The 12,551-nt window shown below is 36.1% G+C and overlaps 1 protein-coding gene across 4 annotated transcripts in view; it reads left to right on the forward strand.

Annotated features, from left to right (window-relative positions):
• The window catches only part of LOC109851213 (mitotic spindle checkpoint protein MAD1), a 41,206-nt gene that overhangs the window by 8,055 nt on the left and 20,600 nt on the right, over window positions 1-12,551 (forward strand). For all 4 annotated transcript variants that reach the window (XR_002249720.1, XR_002249719.1, XM_020421250.1 and 1 more), the window contains exons 7-10: window positions 7,330-7,577; window positions 7,844-8,015; window positions 8,257-8,367; window positions 8,450-8,638. Coding sequence is in view for 2 of the 4 variants with exons in the window: in XM_020421250.1 (XP_020276839.1) it covers window positions 7,330-7,577; window positions 7,844-8,015; window positions 8,257-8,367; window positions 8,450-8,638 (720 nt within the window). In the remaining 2 variants the exon portion in view is untranslated. The remainder of the gene's footprint in view (window positions 1-7,329; window positions 7,578-7,843; window positions 8,016-8,256; window positions 8,368-8,449; window positions 8,639-12,551) is intronic.

Genomic DNA, 12,551 nt, shown 5'->3' on the forward strand with positions numbered 1-12,551 from the left:
CTTGAGTTGAGGGCACAATAATGACACTTTAATTAGTCAAAGGTTGTAATAGAAGACGTTCTCCTATAACAACGGAAATTGTTAATATGTTCCCAAACGAGATGAAACTGCAATCACAATATTTTAGTAAAAATGAAACGTTCTTCTATCCGCATTGATGGATCGCATTTATTTTTCTCTTGAAGCTGTGAAGAAATATAATTATATCAAACTAGCAATGCAAAGGGAACCAAATATTCTATAGAAAGCCAAACATGAAATATAGATGGTTGAGTTCTGATCCTACTTTAGAAGATAACACATCTTCCGAGATCCTTAATATTTGGGAAAAAACTTGCCAAATAATCTATCGTTGCCTATATCTTATAACATATCTAAGTCTTATCTTAAGTATGTCTTAAACAAGTAAATGAAATACATGTCACCTCCAAATAAAGAAGCCTCATGATCTCATCGTAAGTCTTAAACAAGTTAATAAAATAGCAACAAATATAAAAATTATCTGAAAATACCTTACTGCCTCATATCCTTCTTCATCAACGTACTCATCCTCCTTGATCAACCTACTCACATGCGTCACCCTTCTTTCCTTTGGTAAATTGAATAACACATCGAAATTGCTGGCACTCTCAGCAACAAGAGTTCCACCTATCTCCTGCCCATCCTCAGTCAGGCCCTCAATCTTCTCAACAGCACTAAAGATCTCTTTTTTAGTTACCTTTTAAGTTCTAATAGCTTAAACTTTATGCTAAAATTCTAAAATGCCTATTAGTGGATGACGCCATCCCTGAGGCTTTTATTCATTTTTTCAGCCACTTGTAGGAAGATATTTTTTGACTTCTACTCTTCTCAGAGTTCTTTGCCTTTTTTGGGAGATTTATCAATTTGGGTTGAGATTAGTAACACTGGGTTGAGTGTTGGGTTGTGTCGAGTAGAATTTTTTAATCCCTCTCCAAGTCTGCTAAAATTCATGCTATCTAACAATCCAAAGCCTCCTCATTAACTGCTGCTTGCTCTTTGGTTATGTCTTCCATTGAATCACTCGGGGACTAAACAATAGCGCTTTCCTTGCCATATATGACTAGCCAATCGTCATAATATGACATGAAGTTTTCCTCCACTTAGGCAACTCTTAAGTCTTTTTACATTTAATTCAAACGACATCACATTGTAAATAATAATTGGACTACATATAAAAAACAATACCTTATAGTACTCAGTCCAAACAAACTCATTAATCATGTTTGATATCTTATTGGGTAGGTTCTGGGATTGCCGTAAAGATAACACTAAACACTCTCTTCCATATCTTTATTTTTGAGTCAATGTTTGGTGTGCCCTTAATATCTATGCTTGGCGAGATACTCAACATGTATTTTTTAATTGCTTGGACGTAGCTATTCTTGGATGAGCCGACTTTTGCTTCAATCAGTCAATTATAATATTATGTTAAGCAGAGTTTGGGGCATCTTCCTCATTCTTACTCTTCAGTTTTTCTCCACCCTCTTGCCCCTACCCTTCCACTAGGGTTATGGCTTGAGGTTGATGACTCTTTCCACTCAACTTGTAATGTAATGTTAGGCTAACAACTATAAGTATAAAAGTTATTTAATTCTATTCATACATAAAGCATGCTTATCAATTGCAATTTGCAAATATAAGTAGAAATCATGTTCAATTAAACAAGTAGAATCAATATAATTAATAAAAATCAGTTTGTAATATAATACTCAACTCAACAAATCAATCAGCATTCCCCTACTTTCCCTCTATTGATTGAACATTATGACTGCTATTTATTCTCTTTTAGAGCACAAACCCCCAACACATTTGTGGCACCACGGCAATTCTACAAAGAATTTAAAAATATTATTATATTAGATAATGATAAATATTTTGTTTAATTTCTTAAGTCTTGTATATATTTTAGTTGCATTAAACCATTTCCTCCTCTCATCAGTTGAGTTGGCTGGCACATATTCTGGTTAGACTAGAAGTGTAATCGAAGCACTCCCTTCAACATCCTATTACAATGTCTGCGAATTGTTTTTCCTGACCTATTATATAGTTATTTGATTTGCCTATTCCTAAAATGGCCAGTCAGTATATGTAAGAACACGGTGAGTTGTGCCTCGACTATTGTATTCCTAGTCTCAGTGATGCCATCTAAGGTTCTAAGCAACTCACATAAAATCCAAAACAATTTCGTTTCATTCTTACTTGTTCTACAATTGTCTGATGGCTGCTATTTACAGAGTCATTTAGAAACTTCATTCTCTTACATGATTGCTTAAGTGGTTTCTGCAGAGTAAAGGCATAATAGGCCCTAATGACGAGTGTCATCAAATGTGCATATAAGGATAATATATAATAAATGTGCACAAGTATTTGTTGTAACACAATAAACTTTTCAGCTTCGGTCTCTATTAGGTCCTTCTCAAAGTCCATGTCTAAGAAGTAAAAATACAAGCATGTTAAATTCAATTAATATATAATAAAAAAGCATAAGATAATACTACATTTAGAATGTAGTACAATTGGCAAGAAGTTAATCATTATTTGTTAAAATTACAAAACTAGTTATTTAGTCAAATAGATATCAATCATGGTCACTTCAACGAGAGCTGGAACAACACCAGCACTAATGCCTATTTGGATAAATAGGAGTTACACATGATCAATGTTCTGAAATGTAGATTAAGAGGCCACTTATGCATAAGCGGGTTGGAACCACTTTGATTAGGGAAAAAAAATGCTCCATTGTGTGGTCATCCGCATGATCAGGCGCATTTTCAATAAGCGTTCGCATATTTTTTTTTATGTTGGCACTTTTGTTTTAAATACTTCCCAAGTTAAATCAGTTTATCCCCTAACCCAACCACTAAAGTAAAAATAATAATAATAAAAAAACTAACCCTAAAGTTTTCCAAATGTCCCACTAGTCCTCTCTATTCTCTCTCTTCTTCGAACCTAGTGGTTGAGGCAAATATCTTCCCCCCTTTGTCAACGTTTGCTCTACTTCGCAATGCTCACGAAACTTCACTGGAAGGTTGTACGACCTCCGAATGCTCTCCCAACCCCAAAGTTCTTCAACGTTCTCTCTCTGAGCTCTCTGGTGAAACAGATTAGTTAAAGCTTCTAAGTATACTTTTTTTCATGTATTTTGTATATATTTAACATATGAACAATAACAAATATATAGTATAATTCAAAAATTCACAAGTTCGCATGATCCGGTTAATCAATGGATAATTCGATTAACCATTAAGCGCTCCCCAACCGCACACATAGTATGACCTTGTTTTTGAACATTGTGCTTGTTCATTTTTCTGATCTGTTTTTTTATTTAATGCATGATCAAGTGGTCAATTAACTGCTACCCAATGCTAGTACTGTAGTCCTTGACATCATTTCTCGGTGGTGTTGCTATTCATATTATTTTTTTTCCTTTAACAAATTTTTAAACAACTTTATTGGTATTGAGTCCCTTTAGGTGTGTAGATTGCTAAAATAAACATAGAGTTCACGAGGATATGGGAATGTCATAATTATATCATTCTCGTTCTCTATGAAGCACCGACACGCGGAAACAAGCCCTGAGTTCGTGTCGGACGCGTGTCGGACGCAGACAAGCGTTCGACACGCGTCAGACATGCGATCAACGCCGCCGACACGCGTCAACGTCCCGACACGCGTGTCGACTCGCTCCCGACATGGCTGGACTCGTTCCCGACACGGCTTGACAGGGGAGCAAAAAAAAAAGAAAAAACTCGAAACCCAACCCCGAACCCTAAATTCTCACTCACGCCGCATCGGCTGGGATTCGGGATTCAGCGCAACAAAAAAGAAAACTGTCACCACATCCCGGTCTCTCTCTCTCTGATCTTGGCTCGCCTCCTCGTCGTGTTGTCTCTGTCGGCCGTCCAATCTCGGCTCGTCCTCGTCAGCTCGTCCTCTCTCCCTCGATCTCTCGTCGGCTAGGTCAGTCTCTCTCTCTCTCTCTCTCTCTCTGATTCTTCGTCTCTCTCTGATTCTTCGTCTCTCTCTCCATCGACCTCTTGATCTCTCTCGTCGGCTAGGTCAGTCTCTCTCTCCCGATCTCTCTCTGATGCATTGTTGGTAGGATGTTTTTCACCGGGGATTATCCTTCAACTTGATAAGGAATTCATATTATGTCAAGGCTTTTTTACATATGTCGCAAGCAATCCAATCTCTGGCTACAATCCTCCCGATTACAATTACATGAGGATCACTATCTTACAACGTGAGAAAACTCATGTTTGATTGAAGTCCATCAGGGGCACATGACAACAGAAGGGAGTCTCCATTTGTAGTGATGGGTGGGCGGATGCACAAAGGAGACCCATCATCAATTTTATGGCGGTATGTGAGGGTAAGCCAATGTTCTTGAATGCCGTAAATGCCGAGGGAGAAGTCAAGAATAAGTATTTTATCCAAACACAGCTAGAAAAGTGCATCACAGAGGTGGGACCGTGCCGAGGGAGAAGTCAAGAATAAATATTTTATCCAAGCGAAGCTAGAAGCCTAGAAAAGTGCATCATAGAGGTGGGGTCGTAAAATGTTATCCAAATCATAACCGATAATGTTTAGGCATGCAAGGTCGCGGGAGGGCTTATGGAGGGCACCTGGCGTCACATATTTTGGACTCCTTGTGTAGTCCATACACTCAATCTTGCTATCAAGAATATTTGTGCGGCTAAGAACACAGAAGCAAATGCCGTGGCTTATGCACAATTACATTGGATTATAAAGATCTCCGATGATGCATTGCTTATGAAGAATTTTATCATGAACCACTCTATGCGGTTGCCATGTTCAATGATTATTCCAAGATGAAGCTCCTATCGATTGCCGACACAAGATTTGCCTCGTGGATTATTATATTGAAGAGGTTTAAGGTCGTCAAGAGAGTTCTCCAAGACATGGTCCTTAATGATCGATGGAGCTTGTATAGGGAAGATGATGTGGGGACGCTCAATTTGTGAAAGAGAAAGTCCTCGATGATTTGTGGTGGGACAAGATAGATTTTATTTTTGATTTCACTGGTCCAATCTATGAAATGATAAGGGTCACCGACACCGATACACTATTTCTTCATTTGGTGTATGATATGAGGGATACGATGATTGAGAAGGTGAAGCAAGCTATTTATAGGCATGAGGGTAAAAGGGATAACGAGAAATCTCTTTTTTATGAGGTGGTTCACAAGATCTTGGAGGATCGATGGAACAAGGGCAACACCCCGTTTTAGTGCTTGGCACTCTCTTTAGTTCTAAGGTAGTATTTCACATTTCACTCTTTAATACGAATATTTCTATTAATCAATACCTTGTGGGCTAATTCATGTTGTTAACAAACATATGTACTATCATTCCACATGGTTCAATGAGAACGTCAATCGACAAGCTCCAAATCAAGATCATGAGATCTCTACGGAAAGAGCAAAGTGCTTAAGAATATGCTATTCTAACCCGATGAACGACGAGCTTTGAACTTGGAATATGCTAAGTTTGCGGGGGCTTTGGAGGCTTTTAATGATTCAGATTCTCTTTCCGATAGAGGACATATAGATCCAAAGTCATGGTGGCTTCTTTATGGTCCAAGTACTCCAAATTTGCAAGCATTGGCTGTAAAGCTTCTAGGCCAACCTTGTTCCTCTTCTTGTTATGAACGAAATTGGAGTACGTATGGTTTCATTCACCCCTTAAAGAGGAACAAGCTAACCCCGACACGTGCGGGGGATCTTGTTTATATTCACACCAACCTTCGTTTACTTTCTCGAAGTTCGGAAGAGTATATGGAAGGGGAATCAAGAATGTGAGATATTGGTGGAGATGCCTTCGACTCATTTTAAGGTGCCGATATTTTAGATGTTGTTGCCCTTTCTCTTGACGAGCCCACGATGGAGGCCGTTGTGTTTGAGGAGGATGAATGTGTTGAAGCCATAGAGCGATTTTTTTGATGTTTCAACTTGAAAACTTTATTTTAAGATACACTTTTGGTTGTAATTTTTATATTTTTACAATGTTAGTAACTTAGTATTTTGTAGCCATGGAACTAGTTGCAACTTGAACTTTATTCTCTTGTATTTTTATATGCTCAAGATGAAGGTAATGAAAATTAAAATTTGGTATTATCTTCAAATCAGTTACATAACTTACATTTGTCAATGATTATACAAGCCAATGTTACATAATAATATAACATAAAAATTGATCTATTTTTCTATATGTTCATCTTCTCTTTCTTGTCTTCTTTAACATTATTGTCTTCAATTCTCCAAGAGATCATTGCCATCCCAACGTCTTAATTCACACCTGCAACACACTTTCCTTTAGTTTCTTATTTATAATCTCCACTTTACATAACAAAAAATATAAAAATGTAATAGGAATTTAATTCAATATTGATCTATATATAATAATAATATTACAAAAATCTAGCCATGTCGTCGTGTCCTATTTTTTTTGGGTTTTGCCGTGTCCGTGTCCGTGTCGCTGTGTCCATGTCCGCTTCATAGCTCGTTCTCTCGTGTCATCGTTTCCAAGTCTTTTGTATTGCTTGATCAAGCATTTCATGTTTCATGCTATTTTCCCAATTATCTTAGGATAAGGACTATTAATAATATGACCCTGATTCCATCAAAAAAAAAAAAGCTTGATAATTTCGCATCAATTGCTCTAATTGTTTGTTAGGCAACTTAGGTCATAACTGCCTACAGTCATTAAGAACAGTTGCTCGATATGTTATAGGGTGGCTTATGCTATCTGCAAGCATGGAAGATTTAAGCTTGGTTTGCAGAGAAATTTCAGTCCTAAGATTTCGTTCAGCATAAGAACCGTTAGCTGCTGATTGCAATTTCCTCAATTCAGCTATGTTTTCTTGTATTTATCATACAAAAGCATGAATACATGGATGATGACACAAAGCAAATGAAAAAGAAAGGGGCTATCGGTTGAAAGATTTTCTGACTTATATCTGATTAATGAATATCTATGGAGCTTAATGGAAAAGATACTGAGATTGACAAATAAGGAGGATCATGTTGTCTTGTCCAAAGTTTTAGAAATTAAGTTTCCATGCTATCTGCATGTTGTAGGAATGGGTTTGTGGGCCTATCTGCTCTAGAGTTTTGTTAACTGGATTGATAGTTTATCATTGGTTCCTTTGGAGCATTTTATTTTGCTTGCTTTTGTGATTTTTTTCCTGCTTACTTTCTCTGAAATCTTGCATGTCTTTGGTTTGATATCGTTGAATTACTTTTTATGACTGATATATATGCAGCTGAGTTGTTTTACTTGTTTCTAGGAGGCAGAAGTACATGAAGCAAGAAAAATCAAATCTTCTTATCTCAATAATGAGTTACTGAAAGAAAAATTGAGAGAGGAAAAGAATCGCAGAGAGAAGGCAGAGTTGGAGCTGTCAAAATTACAGGAAATCCAGCTTGATGCCCAAAAATTGGAATGCGAGCTACTTTCCTGGAAATCATTGCTCACAGTGATACCTGATGTCTCATGTTATGATGATATACCTAAAAAGTTTGCGAGACTACAACAGTATGTTCTTAGCTTTGTGGTTAGTTTTAGTATCTTTTTTATTATCATATGCTGTAGGATTTGATATTATTATCATCATCATGATGGTCAGCATCACTTGCAGTAGTTTGTATCATATTTCTTAAGGTTGGTTCAGACAAAATTAGCTACCAATTTAATCTCTATAAATTATAAATTTCATCACTGAACTAGTATACCAGTAGAACAACAGGTTTATGTTTCTCAGGAAACTTACTTTTGAGCATGTATCATTTTTCGTTTTTTAGGGAAGCAATTGAAAGCATGATGAAAGTTGGTGAGGTAAATACTCGCTTGAAAGAGTTGGAGGTAGCCTTAGAACTGTCAGAACATAGTAGACAGCATGCTGAAAAAGAAGCTTCGCTTGCCAAGCAAAAGGCAGAAACTTCAGTTTTGGAGATCAAACAACTTGAGCAGATGGTGATAGCATATACTAAGTTTCTTTTCTTACTCTCAAAGTTCCATTTATCGTCTCATACTTCACATGATGTTGTGCTTTCTGGTGTTCCATGATAATGCATACTCAGATATGTACATTTCTGTTAGTTTGACTATATATAAATAAGAACTGATTATTTTCAGTGGGAAAGCATTAAAATCAGAGTTTTACATTTATTTGTTCTTGCATTGAATGTCTTTAGTTCTTCATTACATTCCACAGCTTTCTTTGGTTATTAAAGAAAGGGAGCAACTAAAGAAGGATTGTTCTACTATCAATAAGCAGAAGAGTGGACTTCCCGATAGCGTGATGGAAAATGAAACCACAGTTAAGGTTGGACTGGATGACTCATATTTGTTGTATCCTTTTAGTAGCTTTATAGCTTTTAATTATTTTCACTATTCTGGTAGTGCAGGATCTGGATAAAGCTCTTTCAGAAAGGGAAATGGAGGCAAGTTTGCAGGAACAGAGAGAAATTATTAGTCATCAACATGATGAACTTAAGCTGATGAATGAAAGACTTAATGTGGAAGCAAGGAGAGTAAAGTCTTTAGAGCGGGAAGGGGACCACTTGCGTTCGGAAATTGCTTTGTTAGAGTCAAAGGTATTGTGCTTATAAACTTCATGTCTCTTCTGCTCGCATGATGTCCTTATTAATGCTGAAATTTTCTGCTTATTTATCATGATAATTCTGTGTGTAACCGACTATGTCAAAATCACATGTCTTGTCTTGCCTTAAGAAGTTTTCTTTTGCACCAATGTACTCAACTTTAAATTAAATTATGAGGCTTGGCTCACTTGTAAAATTGGTGATTTGGTTTATGGGAGGTCCTCTGTTCAAGGCTGGGTGACGTACCTTTGTTCAAAAAGAAAAAGAACTAGTTCATTGTAAATAATTTTGAAGATTTCTCTCATATTAGTATTGTGGAGAGTAATAGTTGTATTGGACTTTGTACTGCCATGAATTTTTTTAGCTAACTAATTCAACTTGGTGGTCGACTAGTCCTGTCTCTTTTCTTTGAGAATTGACATGGTCAATTGATAGGTCATAGGAGTCATGCCATTCTTCTGAATCTAGATTTCACCAACCCACCCATCCACACACACCATTCTTGCAGTACACTTACAACTTATGCATACCTTATTATGAGTCCTAATATTCCCCTATTTTGATGCAGCATGTTTATTGGTAACACCGTGACACACACGACAACATAGATAGTCCAACATAGATAATCCCGCCTCTTCTCTTTTCTTTGAGATTCACATAGTCAATCTGGTGCATCTAGGTTCCTCACACACAAAAATAAATAAATAAATGATTATTTATAGCAGCATAATCATATTTTACAGTGTAATCCTAATTTTTCCCTATTGTGGTGCATCATGCTAATTGGTGACATACATGGTACAAATATAGACAATCCTAGCAATTCACTTTCAACTAAGGCATAGTTTTTGATGTTTTCCTTTTTTCTTCCTCTCTCACATATTTATTAGTAAGTTTATCATCTTGAATTTACAACATAAGAAACTTCAAAAATTTTAAAAAAAATTTGTTAACACTACTCCAACATAGTGTGCAAGATGCTTTTGTTCTTTTAACTTTCTTATTTTAATAATAATGAAATACAAATCAAACATTACAGCTGAAACATGCATGAATTTTCAAAACTGAAACTCCTAATTGGACCCTCATTTGATCCTTGTTTGAAATAATCCTTGTTTGCAACATAGCGGATGCTTATAGGCCCTAACTTGTCCTGGTCCTTTAGAGGTACTTAAAATTTTAAAAGTAATTTTATGTATATGTAATTATAAACTATTAAACTGATTTTAGTGTTTACAATGCTTAGATTTTCCATATTTTTTATTTAATTATTTCGGGTTAGCTGGGTAATTGGATGCAAATGCACAATGTTGCATGCTTATCTTGTCTTTCCTTAAAACCTATGCTTATCCTAAACTAAATGTTGGCCGCCGTGTCCGTTATGGCGGCTGACATTGTTAGACCCTAGAGGGGGGTGATTAGGGTCTTATGCTAATCTAATCCGATTATATGCCAATTAAAAACTAATTAACAAATTATCCTAGCAAGTATGAAGCACAACAAGATATGTAAGCTAGGATAAGCAATATGAACTAAGTGATATATCCTAGCAATAAGATATTAGGCAATGTATGTGCAAGGATATATAAACTCAAGGGTAAACAATCTAAACTAGATAGTGGGCAATATAATCAACAAGCAATATACAAAGGTGATATAAGATATGAACATAAAAGGAAGTGCGCCAATGCAATCACAAACAAACAATATGATTACGGAGTTCGGTCCCCACGACCTACGTCTCCGCTCCTCACCTCGAGGAGATCTCCACTATCACAATCGGGTTTTCTACGTTCACCCGAACAACGTTTACACCTCACAATACAATTACTATACAATCACACCTCACACACTAAGTGTTGGTCCTAGCTCGTGTCCTCCTCAAGTGCTCGGTTACAACCTCTCCCTAGGCACGTCAACCGACGTCACTCCTCTTGGATTCGACCCCGTCTCTCACCACACACTTCTCTCGGTGTACAAGTGTATTACAAGTGAATCCTCACAATTAGGCTCAATACAAAGTGTTTGTTGTCTACAATGAATGAGAACAAATTATAAGCTCACTCTCTAAGTTACACAATCCCACAACCCAATTATACTATGAATGTAGATACAACAAGCTCAATGGTTGTGTGTGTCAACAGAGATAAATAAAATCAATTAAACTAAACTCAATATAAATCTAGCTTATGGAAATTATAATCAAAATAATAAATTGCTAGATGAGTTTAGAAACACTTCTCTAAAGATGACAAGAGAGAGGGAGAAGAGTGAATGTTCAAACACCAAAGGATGATCTCCACTTGCTCTTGTGAAATTTGCTTCACAAACAAAACTCTTAAACACTCTTTTAAACAAACACAAAACACCCTTAAACTTGTTTAAACAATTCTCTTGGTTGGGTCTTGGTTGGGTTGAAAGAGAACAGCAATAGGGTATTTATACCCACTCAAAAACTCAGTCAAAACCCCTAACAAAAGACAAAAACAGCCCCAACAAACAGCTCAGAAAAATAGCCGTTGGAAGCCAACGGATACATTGGCGGTCGACCGACGGAAATATCGGTCGACCGACGGAGAGCAAAAACATGAAGAACTGTTCTGGACAATCCGTCGGTCGACCGGTGCGGTCGACCGATGGAGCTCTCGGTCGACCGGACCGGTCGACCGACCAACTCTCTGCTGGGGGCCACACCTGACGCTGAACATATGAGCGGTGACGGACGTCGTCGACAGCGAATTCTGATAGCATGAAACTCAATTTTCTGATTTAAAGCCTGTTTAAAAATATCAAATAATTTCAAAAAAATATAACTTTGGGGAAATGATTGTAGACTGATAATAAACATGCTAGCAAATGACTGGTTTCGAAAAAAGGACTTCCAAATGAAAAATATCAATCATTTTAAAAATAGTTCCAAAACATGAGAAATATGAGATACTCTGAATTTTGATTTTTGACAATAACGCAAACTTTTGAAAGCTTGGTGAAATGTTTTTATATGACTTAGTAAACATGTATAAACTCGATTCAAGTCTACAAACTAAGAATATAATATTTTTCACAAAATTACATATTCTATGGCAATGTTTTTCAAAACCACATAGAAAATATGAACTATATAATTTCCATATAATAATTCATAAAGAATCAAAACACATGTATGTATATTCTATTAATTAATATATAGCCATAGAAACGCAAAACTTATGTTATGTATATATATATATATATATAATATATATATATATATATATATATATATATATAATATATATTATATAATATATAGAACCTAATGTGTTATAAGATAACAATAAATGTGTGTGTATAGATATTGAGCTTAGAGTATATAACACACATAATATAAAATCTAAAACTACATTACCCAAGCTATGATCTTGATCTTCAATAAGCTGAACTTGGTAATCTCGCGGATGAAGCTTGAACTTGATCTTTAACTTGAATTGCAAGGCTTCACCGATATTCCGCCAACCTCCTTTGGATATGATCGTTGAGGCTCTATTCCATCCATTCTCCAACACGTTGTTTGTCTATAATAAATAAAAAAACACAAATACTAGACAAACAACATTAGTGGTAAATTGTTTGTTAAACATCATCAAAACAAGAAGGCCAACAATCTCCCCATTTTTGATGATGACAAACAATTTACAAAAAGAAATATATGCTCACATGCATATAAACATGAAATGTATACTCACAATATTTCTCCCCCTTTGACAACATCAAAAAGGGAATAAAAGAATTAAGAGAGCGAAAGCTCCCCCTATCAATAAGCATAGGTGAGTATAAAAAAGATATAGGGATTGCTCCCCCTATCAAAATGCCATATGGAGAATATGAAATAAAGATCATGGGAAATATGTGAGCAAGCATAAAAGAT

The sequence above is a fragment of the Asparagus officinalis genome, chromosome 8 (assembly GCF_001876935.1).
Source record: "Asparagus officinalis chromosome 8, Aspof.V1, whole genome shotgun sequence".
Lineage (NCBI taxonomy): Eukaryota > Viridiplantae > Streptophyta > Magnoliopsida > Asparagales > Asparagaceae > Asparagus > Asparagus officinalis.